Source organism: Varanus komodoensis, unplaced genomic scaffold, assembly GCF_004798865.1.
Source record: "Varanus komodoensis strain SLA01 unplaced genomic scaffold, ASM479886v1 scaffold15, whole genome shotgun sequence".
In the NCBI taxonomy this organism is placed as follows: Eukaryota; Metazoa; Chordata; class Lepidosauria; order Squamata; family Varanidae; genus Varanus; species Varanus komodoensis.
In genome coordinates this window covers 29,084,190-29,099,375 of record NW_025335440.1, presented here as the reverse complement: position 1 = coordinate 29,099,375, position 15,186 = coordinate 29,084,190, and the positions used below count along the sequence as shown (strand labels likewise).

At 40.3% G+C, this 15,186-nt stretch overlaps 1 protein-coding gene across 1 annotated transcript in view; it reads left to right on the top strand.

The window, feature by feature from the left end:
* CALCR (calcitonin receptor) overlaps positions 1-15,186 on the top strand; it is a 105,429-nt gene that overhangs the window by 29,135 nt on the left and 61,108 nt on the right. Inside the window, exons 2-4 of the mRNA XM_044425266.1 lie at positions 4,314-4,401; positions 10,119-10,272; positions 13,759-13,869. Of these exons, the coding sequence (XP_044281201.1) occupies positions 4,314-4,401; positions 10,119-10,272; positions 13,759-13,869 (353 nt within the window). The remainder of the gene's footprint in view (positions 1-4,313; positions 4,402-10,118; positions 10,273-13,758; positions 13,870-15,186) is intronic.

The window sequence follows — 15,186 nt, the reverse complement described above, 5'->3', positions numbered from 1 at the left end:
TCAAGTGTTATGAAATATTATTGTAATTTAATAGTATCCTCTAAAGGCTTAATAATGAAATGTTAACTGCTATAAAATTAAGTATGTGAAACCTATTGCTTTAAAGTCATAAAAATGTGCATTTCTAGGCGATTTCATTGCACCACTGATCTTAAATAGCACATTGCACAGGTAATTTAAAAAAAATAAAAGTAACACCATACCTGCAAAGTTTCCTTCGCAGACAGTGACAATGGATTATTTGGTTAAATATGATGCACACAGTACTCCTAAACTCACTTACTAGGTGTCAGACACAATGGGACTTACTTCTGAGTAACTGTGGAGAGGTTTGTAGTGTTGGCCATCCTGAGACTGTGGACCATGAACTAACCTCTTTCTCACGTTGGATCCACATGATGATGCTGGGCTACGGCTTGGCTTCCTGAGCAGCAATTTGAACATTGATCCACATGCCATGTGCACTGTAAACAGAGCCATGAGAAAACAGAGCAGAGCCAGGTTGGAAAGCTTCCTCTGGAATGGCACATCTTAAAAGCAAATGGACAACCAGTCTGCACAGAATGCTCACAGAGATGCCAGGAGCATGAGCATCCCTCCTGTTCAACCCAAAACAGGAGTGGTTGTCGGATCTGTACTGGCTAAGATCAGGAATGAACACTGAGGAAATCTTTCTTTCTTGCTCTTGAGGGCCACATGATCTCAAGCCTAGTCTGTTCAGAATGTACTGATTGTGAACATGACCCAGGCTGGTGATAGATCCTTTTTTATAAAGAAGTGTTCTCTGAAAGAATAGCCTATCCATGACTAGTTTAAAAATTAAGAGCCCTAAGAAGAGAAACGAGAAGCCTCAAAGTTGTCCATCCACAGTTCGTACCTGGGCAGTAGACTAAATGGAGTTCACCTGCTCATGGTCTTTTATGCTGAGGTGTACTGTATTCCTATTTAAGTTAAAAGGTTTTGTTCTGTATTGACAATTATATATAGGGACTAGCATACATAACTTTATAAATGCAAATTAGCATTTGCTAATTTGTTGCAAATCTGTGTCCTCTTCTGGCCTCTTTTGGTGATGCACAAACAGCCATCCTAACAGTGTCTGAGCCAATACTGGGCAAACCCATCATCCCCTCATATTCTCCCTTTTTAAAGCAAGTAGGGATTGTGTCTTGGAAATATTGAAACGGGACCACAGGTTTCTGGACCAAATGGGTCTTCCTTTTCATTATTAGAGCTGGGATTCTGAAGCTACTAAAAGTTATAAAGAATTCTCTTACATTGTCTATTGCTAAATCAGACCCTGAATTGATTTCAAATCTACATCACCAGCAACAAGATCTAATAATAATTTCAGATGGTGCTTAGCCCAAGAGACAGAGCCCAGATGAGGGAGGGGGCCCATGCAGGGAAACAGACAAAGCACAACTTCACAAGGTCTCAGCACTAAACTCTTTGTGTGAGCGGGCACTCTTGCTTCTTTTGCTATCTCTAGCCTGTTTGGTAACACAAAATTAAGCATGTTCTCCTTTTCCTTAGGCTGTGTTACTGGAGCTTGTAATCCAAACGAACCAGCTCCTCTATGATAAAATCTAAATGCTCCAAGACAGTTTGAACTATCTGGCTAGTGAACACACAACATTCCTCCAGCAACTCCACAGTTCTGTATGGCAGTCTCTGTTCAGCAGTAAAAGTATTAGTTTTACTAGCTTTATCCTTCTTTTTAAGTCCAGAGACTGTTTGCTCAGCTATTCTTGTGCAGGAAGAATTGAGACAGTTCTGTAAGGGGATTTCAGCTTCTTTGGGAAGCAAGACATAATTATCCATGCCATTCTGATTAAGCATTGCTGGCTCTGAATCCCTTTCCTTAGCAGGGTACCTGTGTATTTTCACCCCTTGTATTCTCAGTTCCCACAATGAAGTCCAAACAAACTACGCTCAGAAAAGCAGTTCTTCATAATAGAGAACTACAAATAGATAGTGGATTGTTGCTGTTGTTTTGGTACTTTCTAAGAAGCCAAAGGGACCTCCAGGACACTGGAGAAGGAGCTCAGGAATTCCAAACCAATGCTGCTGCTCACATTGCCATGTTTGGGGAAGGGCCTGGAAAACTCCCAAAGCCATCTCCTCCCCTCAGCGTTCTCCCTGTTTCTTTCTTTCTGACACCTCTTTCTTCCTCCCTGCACTGAGTAGGCTGCTGGGAGCAGTATGGATTGTTCATGCTCAAGGTTTAAACTGATGGTTTGCAGAGGGCTTTTGAAATGAAATGAAGCTGGAGGCTATAAGAAATTAAGCCAAGGTTTGCATGCCTTTCCAGCTCTGCCACTTGCTCACCTCTGGACTATGTATTCAGATGAAGTGTGCAATCCAAATGGGATGTCCATAAGCCTCTGAACTCAGGACTGTGCGCATCCTATACAAGGTGGGAAGAGTGTGGAGGCAGTCTTCATCTCCGTGCTTCTCCTATCCTTCTTGTCAAGTAGATGGCCAGTTTCTACAGTTATGTGGCAGTGAAGAGAAGCAGGGAAGGATGCTGGGGCACCGCCAGGATGCTTTGAATTCTGGTGGCTCTTGCCCCTTCCCTCTCCACTGCCTGGAATGCCCCCCTTGCCTCTTCTCCAAAGTTGCATTTTTGATCTCAGAGAAGCAAGGGGGGTCCCTGGTCCTAGCTCAGAGCTCTTTTCTGATCTCAGGTCTAGCAATCTGAGGAAATGCTCTGCTCATCGCTTTGTGGTTCTTCAATAGGTAATATTAGGTGGTAAGTTCTAAGCTATCCCTGGGTTGGGATGTAGTCACTAGATGCACAAGCAGCACAGTGGCCATTTAGAAGGAGTGGTGACAGTGGGAAATGGTGACAGGGAGATGCTGATGGAAGGGAAAAAATGATAAAGGAGGAAGGCAGAGGTGGCAGAAAGGACTGCATCTAGCAGGGAAATACCTTTGTTCGATTATCCATGAGGAAAGCTATTAAAAATGTTAGTGAGCCTTTCGTCAGAATCTAAGCAACTTATCATTTGTGACAAGGGCAAGCTAACCTAATCTCAGTATGGTTAAATGGTTGAGCAGTTGGAACTAACTGTCCCACATTACAAAAGGCTGCTTAGCAGACACAGAGATGGAAACAAAGGGAAGACTGATCTTGGTCCCTGATATCCCATTATATGTTTCCTGGCAAGCCAGCCACCCTTTGTTCACCCTCCAACATTCATTTATCCAAAGCACGTGCAGCAGCATGCCAATAGCCTTTTATCCCTGCAACATTGTTGTTTCCAGCTTTGAACAAACAACATATTGGTAAATAAATATGTGTGAGAAAATGCAGGGGGAAGTAGAAGGTTTTCGCTCCTAACACATACATTTCTATTGTTATGGTTTGATTTCTTTAGTAACTGAACTATACAACTATGAACTTCATAACTATAACTTTAATAATGGACTTTTATATGGCTCCTGTGTATATCACCCCAAGATTTGTTTTCTGATTTTGAGAGCTGTATACACTCACTCTGACTCTTATCACTGTCCATTAAAAAAAAAAACCATATCCCACAAGAGAGTGAGAATAGGCATATAGAAAAGAGGCATACACGCTTCCAAATGGGTCCTCAGAAGGGTTCAAGCTCAGATATACTCAAAAGGAAGGTTTCTGGAAGTAGTTGTTTAGGCTGGGTTCAAAAAACCGCTCTACGTGTGCTCAGAGATACATTTTGTGGTGGCTGCATTTATCGAGTATCCTTTAGTGAATAATGAGCTTTGAATGTGCAAAGGGAGAAAAACTCGGCAAAAGGCACATATTTAGAGAATTACATTTAGATACTAGGAGGAAAATTAATTAGAAAATTTTGGGGTGTCATGTGTGGATAGATCCATTAGCTCCGATACCAGCTTCCTCCAATGTGCAAGGCCATCTCAAGGTATTTTGGTGCCTTAGTGAAATACAATTTCCCCCCTCCATACACAGAAACACCACTGCTCTTAGTTTCTGAACAACATAAAACAGGCTCATGGGTGGAGTGGGGGGATACCATGAGTCCCTTGGATATGTATTTCTTCTGTTTTTAATGTCTCTAATACTTCATGCAAGGATGTTGCTGTGTGCTCTAAAGATTTGGGATATGGAGCCATAGGCTTGCTGGAAGATTAAAAAAATAGGAAAATCTTATCAGTGCAGCTATTCTTTTATGCATGTGCACACATATGCACAGTGTTTAAGAAACAACTTTTACAAAAATTATTCCATGAAAACAAGGATATTGTCTTGATTGGTAATGGATAAATAAGATCTAATGGTATGTTGTTTTTTTTCCAATTCCCAGTAGGGCCAGAAAGGACATATTGCATCAGGAAGAATCTGCAATGGATAAAAAAAGCAATGGTTTCTTCTTACTGGTTATTCTACTAATTGTAAGTAAAAACTAAACCCCCAACAGCAGTAGCAAAGGTACTTCGATAATGTATTATAAAAAAACAAAAGATGCGTTTGAAGATCAAGCTACACATGAGAGGGTGAAGCTCTGCCTTTGGGTACAGGGTTAGTTTTCACAGACTGTCAATGCAGCACACTCAGTCTGGGGTAGGACCATATTGTGGATGCCAAAAAGACCATATTGTAGGACCATATTGCGTCTTTTGCCCTCTGCCATGGTCCTGGTCTAGATGCCTGAGCTTTACTTTGGCAAGAAAGGTCTCCTTGAAATGAAGATGACTTTTGGGGTATTGCAAATTATAAGTGTGTAGGTGATACAGACCAAATCAGGACTGCACTAAGGGCACAAAAAGCTAACACTCCCTTATTGCACACCTACTAGGGTCCCAACTGGTGAAAAACAGCCCTGCACTTAAGCATAAAACTGAATTGCATGTGTAGGTATCAATCACTGGGGTCGAATTTGGGGGTCATTCCACAGAATATTGTATTTTATTTAGTTATTTCATTTATATTCCACCTTCTTCCATCATGGAAATAAAGCCTGCCCATGTAGGATTCCTTGGTCCTCTCCTATCTCGAAAATGAACGGACCCAAAGCTTCAGTAATAGGTCCATCTCATACCTTCAGACTATCCCCTGAAAGGCCATACCAGTGGACCAGAGAGACCCTTTTCTCTGCTTGAGGTACATCTGATCTGGTAATGCACTGGTATGTCTTGATGACAGAGATCAGTGCTGCTTCTCCATTACTGGTAGAACTGGGATATGGTCCTGGCACTGCCACAAGACCAACATTTTCATCTTAGATCTGGGCTTGGCCACCTGCTAATGTGAACTGCAGTATTTAAGTGGAATAAGGACACATACAAATCTGGAAAAGTGTCTTCTTTAAGCCCTTTCTCAAGATAAGACATGCTTAAAAGCTATTGTATTTTAATGGAAAGTCCTTGTGAACTTTCAGGTTTATTTTCTCAGGTAGTCTTGGATAAGACACAAAGTCATGTTCTGCTTAAAACTGGCAGTACACAACTAGAGAAAGAATAATCCACTGAACATTGGATCTGAGATAAATGCCACTTATCTGTTACAGTCACTTACAAAAGGTCATTCATACTTGGAAGGTGCTGCTTGTTATATGTGGATAAATTGTCAGAAACTTATATTAAAAATATTTTCAGTCATACAGCACTAAAACTGTTGTCCTGCTTTTTGTTTTCTGTTTTAAATTAACAAAGTTAAAAGGACATGCAAATTTGTAGAATTGGGTGAATTACAGTACAGGTTCCATTGCATTCATCAAGGATTAGTCTCTAGTTAACTCTCTTTAAGGATTGCAATGCGCTAGTTGGATCCAAGGCCTGTCTTCTGTGAGTTGAAGAAAACTTACTTGAGAGGAAAGGCTATGCTTGAAAAAGGTTCCTCTGCCGAATTTTTGGTGATCCTCAATACATCAGGGTTCTCATGACTCTTGCATTTCCAAGGGCTGAAGCCACCACTGTGGAATGGAGCAGGTGGGGAAGTCCTGTTACTCCAGGGTTGATTCAGCCTAAGTCTGGATCCAACCCACATGTTTTGTGCAGCATTTATAATAGAGCAGTATTTATAGATGCCTGTTTTTTTAGCTGCATCACTTCAGCTTTTAACTGTTACTGTTTTAGGCTTCTCTAATACAACAGCAATATCCTTCAAACATCTTCTCAATAGATTTATGTTTTCATGTTTGATGAGGCTGCAGAATTTTGAACAATGCTTACATTTTTATTCATGTGTGGGGAAAACATTTTAAAATGGAAGGGTCCCTTTGTAATTGTTCATCTCAGAGCTGAGCTACATATTCCAGTCAAACAGGGTTTGATGTCCCTGTTGCAGTTTTTTTAATATACCCTTAGCTGAAGCATTTTTTACTTCTCACCAAGTTACTCCCAGGCACTATGGAGTGAAATTCCCCACTTCCGGTGGCTGCTGGAAGGAAAATTCATGGCTTGATAGACAGGACTCATTTACTTCGTGGTGCTAAACATCACAGTGGGTGGGGCAGAGGTGATTAGAGATAGATAAGATGTACCAACTTAAACTTTATTTGAGATTTGCATTTTATTTGACATTCAAAGATTTTCTGCTTTATTATATTTCATTAAGATTTGACGGGAAATTGTACCTGATATGGCATTTTGCTTTAAAGGTCACAAAAATGTAATATTCAATATTCACTTGGTAGTATTGATGGAAGTGCCTTTTGCTCATCCTAGGAAGCTTTTTGGGGAATGTTTTTGCATTCCGTTCTCATCACGCAGTGCCGTGGTCATAGAGACTGTGACGTTTTTCTGTTAATTGGTTGTTAGCTGTGAATTATTTAAGAGTGTCCAATAGTGAGTCTCAGTATTAATGAAGATAGAATTTGCTTCTATATAGACTTTGTTAACATCTTTTAGGTATAAAGGGGTTGGCATCATTCAAAGAAATCTGCTCTTTCCTCCCGTAGTAAAAAACAAAACAAAAAACACAACCTTGATAACAGCCATTTAATGCGTGATGGCTTGGTGGTCGTATGTATGACGTCATTTACTTGTACTTTTAGGAGTGACATCATATGTACGGCTGCTAAACTGCCACATAGGACATCAGTTAATCAGTTATCTTCAGATGGAATATTACTGACCCCTTTCATCACATAGCAAACACCCCGGTTGCTAAGTTTGAAGCATTCATTGCTATAGAATAAAGAATTCTTATCTGTATGCTCAAGTTATACTCACTTCCCTACACATGGTAACATTATTTTTCCCATTTCAAATACTACCCCAGCAGTAATTGTTTCCAGGCATAATCATTTACTGTGAAAATTAAGTTTATGTATGATGTTGTATCCAATGTGTTCTTCCAAAGGACTGTGTAGACAGATCCACATGCTCAGGGAGCTTTCAGTTTGTCTTTCTCAAACTCAGCTCCCAGCACTAATTCATGACAAACTTCTTTGGAAATTGAGGATCTTTCAAAAAGATTTGTGTTAAGAAATGGATGTTTGCTATTTAAAAAGTTTTCAAAAATCCATTGTGCATGCCATCTTAAACTGAGCAATTCTGAATGGACCTTTTCAGTTGAGATGCCTGAATGTTGTATTACTCTTCCCAAAGGAAACTGCTTGATTCCAGGTTTGATATCTGGAATGATCAGTTAAATTGTACAAAATTGTATCCATCCTGAAAGGGTGGTATGTTGGTGTGTGTGTGTTTGTGTGTGTGTGTGTGTGCGTGCGCACGTGTGTTCAAATAATAATGTTTGTATTCATTACAGCAACAATGACATTTTCTGATTTTTGTACTTTTTCCTATATAAATGTCACTTTTGTGGTTACGTGTAATGTAGAAAATGCACTGTAAGTAAAATAAGAATAATTCTTAAAATTACAAAGTCAAGGCACAGTTTTAGAATTGCACCCTGGATTTTGATGATATAGCTAAGGGACAGCATGGTCATCTGGGAAGCTGCATCTGTTTGTGGCAGGTATTGTTTTTTCTCCTGCTTCCCTCTCAATCCTGAAATCCTTGCTCCCCACAGGGTAGTTGCTGGTAGAAAGCCCTATGGGGGACACTCCTCCTGGTGCAAGCTCTGTGGCAGCCTTTCCCCACCTCCCTCATCATTAGGGTGGACTATAACTCCATTTATGCTACTAGTATACGCTATCTTTCTCAGAGAGCTCCAAAGGTTTAGTACATGTAAGAGAGGCTTTTCAGATGCAGTTCCTCCCATTTTGTAATACACTTTCCAGGGAAGACAACCTGGGTCTAAGCTGGAGGTTTTCTGGTGCTAAAGACCTTGGGCTGAATCACATGCAGCAAAGCACCAAATACAGACATCCCTGTGCATTCTTCCCAAGGTAACTCCTCCAGCCTCTTGAAAATCTGTACTGAGGGCTGCTGAAATCAGGAGATATGGTGCAGGGAGAAATGAGGACACTCCTGCCCCAAAAATAAAAATTTGTCAGAGGCTTCTTCCCTGAATGGAACCCTTCCATCCACAGAAGACATACTCTGGATCCAACTCTTCTTATTTGCCAATGAATTTTCTATATTGAGTTTTAAGGGCCACTTTAATTTCGCACATATAGTGTGCAACCTGCTAATCTGTTTTATTTTGGTATTTGTGTGTATTATTGTGATGATTAAAAATATACACTTGTCTGGGAGGGTGATTCCTGATGGAGTGCACTGAAAAATGTGTGATTGAGTAAAATCTGTTCAAAAAATGTTATAGATGATAGCCAAAGCCACTTGTAACCTACATATTTTTCACTAGGTTTCAAATTATTTTAAATGCTGGATGAAAAAGTAGGAATGCAACAGTATTATTCCAGTTTTCAACCTCCAAGAATTTATCCTGGTAGCCTGATTGTATTGAGAAAGAACAGTGGGCCCACAGTGGATAGGGTACATACTTTACATAAGGAAGATCCCAGTTTTGATCCCTGTTATCTCCAGGAAAGAATGAAAAAGGCTGAAATTCTGGAGAGTTGCTGCCAGTACAATCTTGCCCATTAGGATTAATTCTTAACCATTTCCATCCTCTGCTTGAAACTGCCTGAACCAAACTTCTGCTGGCTTTCAAATCCAGTCAACTGGGGCAACCCTACAGTAGGGGAGAGCTGTCCCTGCTGAACTGTGCCTGCTGTCCAGTCTCAAAATGCTCTCATCTCCTTATATAGTTTTGGTGTTAGCCGAGTGAGGTCTCTGTCTTGAGCATGGCATATGAGGTGGGGGAGACCTGTTCCCAAGGGGCATTTTGCTCAATACAGTACACAATTATGTTGCATTACTGCTGGAACTCTTTGTAAGCAAATTCCTTGACTTCTGGACCATCTATTTGTCATTCGGGAGATTTAGATTCTCACAGTGGGTCATTTTTCCTTTCCTTCCCAAAAGAGTGTGATGCTAAGGGGTGGCTCTCAAACAAATCCAATCAATCCATCTATCAATGCTGTTTGACATAGTAAAAAAAATGGTGTTGGAACCAGCTTTGATCATCTGCAAGCATAATGAATTTTCCCTCCCACTCCTGCAGGCTCTTGTCCCCATAACCCCATTGTGCCCATTGTCTCTGCAGGACAAACAAGGAGTGGGAAGCAGCTTTGGGTGCCAAGAGGGGCTATGCAGGAGGGGGGAAAGAGGATGGATAACTCCCTTTGCATGAGGGGAAGCCCACTTCTGTGACCGTTGCATCCACTCCACAGGAACAAGCGGCAACACCTGAATGCACCCATTCACAGGTGTGCTCACCCAGTGGGTTTGTGTGGCAAGGTAACATCCACAGTTCATGGCAGCTAATCAGTCTCCATTCATAAAAAAAGAACAAAGGATTGTGCAGAAGTTGCACAGCATCTGACTGAAATGAATGGCTATTCTTGCCACACCAGTGTCATGGGGACTGTTTGAACAAGGAAATACAACAGAAACTCTTGTAGGTCATCAAACAAGCTGTCCTTTGTGAGGTCATGTTCAAGCCTATATTTTGCCTGTTCAAAAGAAGTCTACCATAAAGGGGAAAGCACTATACATTTTTGCTAACAAAACATCACATCTTGGGACTTGAAATATATGAGCCAAAGCAAAGTAAGAATGAAGTAAGAATGACTCTTTTTTTATTATATTTGCCCGGTTTTACTCACATACATTAACAGATTTTCCTCTTTGCACAGAGAATGGCTCCAAGTCTTTCTTCTACTGTAAGTTATACTGACCCCACATTAGAGCCCATAGCAACTGAACATTCAGCAATACACCAGAAGATCGTAGATTCACAATTCAAGTGCTATGAAAGGATGAACAGAGCTCCACCTTACAATAAACAAGGTAAAGAGAGAGAAAAAGAAGACTACAACTTAATGCATTTCTGAAATGTTATAAAGAAAAATTGAGGGGGGATGCCACTGTGAGTAATCAGTTACAACACGAGAATTGGTCATATCAGCTGTTTGGTGATTAATGCAAGGCTGCAGTTCTTTAGAAAGAACTTTCTAAAAAGTCAAGTTTTACAATAGCTGAATTATAACATGTGTGAGCAATAAAACATCTTAGTGTGCCATTGTGCACATGTTTAGATGGAAAAAGCTCCTTCAGCTTCCAAGATGGTTGGCTGGGGAATACTGCAAATTGTCAGAGTTTTTTTTCTGTCTAAACATGCTTAGAATGCCCCCCTTAGTTTGAAAATGAGTTGAATATATAAGGTGGGGAAATACTTCTTTCAAACCAGGTTGTAGATTTGTCTGCTTGTCCTTGCTTGTACCCTGGCTTTTTAAATCTGAAATGGCCACCCTTTGCTCAGTCACTTTTTACAGAATTCAGAATCTACCAGATCACTGCATTCCAAAGCTTTTGGTGTTGCCATGAGTGGTTTTCAGACCCAAGTTGTAGCAGGGTTTTGTGTTTGACTTTTTCCTTTTGCAAAATAAAGGAAAACACACAATTACAGCAGCAGCCTGTTGCATGTGAACAGGAATTAAAGCACTGTGCTTTTAATTGAAATTTTGTTCTGTATAGATTTTACCACTTACTGCTACTTAGTGCAGGGTTAGGGTTAGGGATTAGTGATGCATATCTACTTAGTTGTCCCTTAATTATCAAACATCTGTTCCCCACTGGGTTTATGTATGTGGTTTGATAGCTTCCTTCCTTCCTTCTCCCTCGTTTCTTTCTTGTGTTTTGAAGTAGTGGTATTTTACTACCAAAGGAAGAAAAGAAGCCAATCACGAAATAAAACCAGTCAATAAGGCAGCCTTCTTCTGCAGGACCCTGGCACCAATTAGTCATCTGAAAAGGAAGCAGCTAAAAAAATAGGAGCTGCCCCAACCTACATTAGGGTGCAGTGGCTGCCCTCACTGGAGTCTCGATCATGCAGTAGAGAGGTGTAAAGTATCAGACTGTGAGGTCTCACTTCCCGCACCAAAATGTCTTTGGTTTCTAACTGATTGCAGAAAAGCAATGCCTCGGCTTTGCAGAAAGGCATCCATCAGTTGCCCTGAACCCATCAGTAAAATGATTAACAGTGGTGGTGTTATCCAACACACAGTTGGCACGCTGAGTTCTGGCACACGAAGTTCTGGAAACAATCACACACAAGCTCCACAGATAGTCTGTGCTTATTGCATAGAAAGAAAAGTGGATGCCTCAGAAGGCAAGCCAAGACTGGAACAGTCCCCCACCCCCCACCCCCCGGCCTAGTGGTATTTTTTAACCACCTGTGCAGTTGTACTGCCTTTACTCTTGAATACCACAGACAGTCTTACTGCCGCCCATCCCACTTTATTTGTAGAAGAATCACTTTCCTACAAGTAAATGCCATGGATGTGTGGAACTTCTTTCTGTGGAATATGTTTCAAGTAGAGGTGCTGGCATCACACGGCAGGAAAGTCACTTAGAGCAGGAAGTCGATGCCCACGTATAACTCTTCATCAGAAACTCATGGCATTCTGGCTATCGTAAAAAGTAAGCTTAACAAACGGTCTTAAAAAGCACCCTTTGGGGGACATATTAACATTAAAGATGTGCAGCAGCAGGCGTTTGCATCTTTCTATAAATGTTTTTCTTCTGCTGCCCCCTGGGGAAATGTTTGGCACATTCATCCAAAACCTGAAATAGTGTCCTTTCACAAGGGGAGGCTTTTGTCTGTTACCTTGAAAAATCTCTCTATACTAGCCACTATAAAACATTGCAGTCAAAACTGCAGTGGGGAACAGAACTGAAAAGCACATTGGACCAAAAAAATTATTTTAATGTGGCCAAATTACTGGGGATATGAATAAGCAGCCTGGAGATCTGTACCCAGAATAAGATTATATAGAAAGAAAATTGGCTTACTCTTTTTCATTAAAAAAAGAATAAAGTGTGCAAAGAGAGTTTGTTTATTTCCCCAAGTAAAAGATTTTGTATAGTCTATTGAAAGGCACAAATGTTTTTTATTGCACAAAATGACAAATGTTTTTAGCATGGAAAAGAAACCTCCTACATAACTGACCCTGCCGTCTTTCAGAAATGTGTTTTAGTTGTATTTGAGTTCCCCTTTTAATCTTTTCCAGTGACTCTATGAAGAGATTCTTTCAGCTCATGCAAAATGCATCACAAAGCAGGGAGAAAATTATGTATTCCTTACAAAGAAATACAATTTTCTAGGAAAGGGTGTAGTTAGATCCTGCACCACAATGTTGTTATGATTTATTAGCAGAGTGATTTTATTACCACAGTGTTTCTAGGAGAAGAACATGTGCATGCAACATGCATGCACATATGGAGAAAACTACTTGGAAAAAGGAAAATTTAACAAATCTGAAAGTCTTTAGAAGATAACAATTATGATGTATTTTTGTAACAATCACTTTTAAAAAGAGCTATCTTGGAATGTTTGCTTGTCTAAAATCAAAAAGTTTAGTCTTCTCACTGAACAATTGTCAGCACTCTGGTTCAACAACCTTTGTCATCTCTTAAAATCTATGAACACCTATTAATCTGATGGCTTCTGTGCAAAATGCTTATTATCCACGTGTATAAGATTAAAAGTTTTGCTGGCTCAGTTCAAGCCCAACCATCAGAACCAATGGATATTTTTTCACATTTGTCAATGCCAAGGATTAGCTTTAGAGGGTAATCCTAAAAACAAGTTATTTTCATGTGACTCAGGTTCAGATCCACATTCAATTGCCCAGTTGATTGGATGAGCTTGCCCAAATATAAACTATTATACCCACAGTGGTGTTGTGAAATAAAATGAGGTTCCTTCCATTGCAGGGTTAGGGTACCCTTTGGGCAAGACACCTTCAACAGGTCCCCACGTGGCTTTTGCTGTGAGTTGTTGCCAATCTTCCCATTCCCCATTACTGCAATCACCTGTTTCCCTGCCCAGTGAACAAAGAGGCTGCCCGGTCCTTCCTCACCGCTCTGTTGTTTGCTTGCTAATGCACCTCTGGCCTATAGTAAGAGATGGATGGACAAGCAGATTGCCATGGTGACGCAGAGGGAACAGGTCCAAGGGGCCCTTCTCAGCCAGAGGCATACTGAACTGTGGTCCTTTGGCAGGTGCTCAACCCTGCGACCTTTTGACAACAGACCAGACTGGTAAACCCCACATAAGCCATTCTAATCTCCTTGAAGAAAGGCAGGGTATGATGTAAGTAGTAACAGTAAGTAATCTAGTACTTCCTATTTTTAAAATAGTAGCATTACCAACCCATTCTGTGAATCGTAACAATTCACAAAGTGAAAAAGCAGAGGCATGGTCAGAGCAGGAAAAGAAGTTCAGTGAGATTTTCCTAAAGAAATAAAGTTGTGTTTCTTCTGAATTTCTAGGGCTGTTTTGTAAGCGGACGTGGGATGGATGGCTATGCTGGGATGACACACCTGCTGGAGAATTCGCTGACCAAAATTGCCCTGATTATTTTCCAGACTTTGATCCAACTGGTAGAGTGCTTTTTTATCTTTAGAAAATGCATTTAGGGTTTGGAAATGAAAGGAAACTCTATTATCTATTTAAAATTGTAGAGGTGGTTGTAACTTTGAAAAAAGAACAGATTGAATAGCATGTGCAGATAGCATTTTTGAGTTGCTTCACCACCAACTGAATACAAGAACTGTCTTTATAGCATATTATCATTTGACTTATCCATGTGCTCCTTGAAGCCAGTATAATGGAATGGTTTTGTTTGTTTTAATATGAACCTGCTTTTATAATCATTCCATTTTTAAGTGCCATGAACTGAATAGCAGCTGCTAAAGTATGTTCATTTCTGTAAAAAGAATATTGTTATTCCTTGGGATGCGCTCCTATATTTTATGGTCCAAGACAGGTTATAAAGTTCCTGGAAAAACAGGCACCCAAAAAGCCAGCAAACAAAACAAAACCCACTTTATTAAGCCACAGAGGGCCCACTGCCCATTATTGTTCCTTGAATTATTCATAGAAATACATGTAGCCCAAAAGATACATTGTGTGTTTTAAACCACTTTTGTTGTCAGGCAGCAAAGAAATGGCTGAACATAAATTAACCACAGTAGGTCAAGTTTCAACAACATGCCAAGCAATGCTTTATCAAAGACGGAAACAAAATCTTCCAAAGCTTTGTTGTGGTCAGGCTCAAGAGGAGAAGGGGTATGCTAACAAATTTCACTGCATTTCATTCTTGTTATGCTAAACCATGATTTAACATGAGGTCTCATCCAACTCATTCTGCATTAATAGCCTACTTTACATTGACCCAGGTTGTTGTTTTTTAAACCCTGGGTTACTGCGAATGAAGCAAGAATGAGATGGTATGCCAGTGCCTGCTGCTTAATTACTCCTGCTTGTGCTAAACAATCCAGAAGCACTCTGAATTGTTAATCATGATGTGAGGACCAGGAAGTTGTTGGGAAATGGACAACCCAACAAGCTAGAATTTTCACTCCCCACAATCTAGAATTCTCAGTTTTCACATCACAATTAAGTGATGTGTAATTAAGCAAGCATCCCTGGGTTGTCTTACTCCTGCCTTTGAAGCAGAACCAGTGCACTTATTCACTGTTACTTCATTTGCAACAATCCAGGCTTTTTAAAAAGGCTTCTGTTATTGTGATGCTCAGATCAGACCATGATAGTTAAACACCTACGCCAGATCTTTCCCCACAGAATAGCATTGACTGAGCATAAAGCAAATCTATCTTTATCTCCTTAATTTATCTTTATGTAAAGAAAGATGTTCAGAATTTTTCTTCTTTTCACTTCACTATTTCTTTATAGCA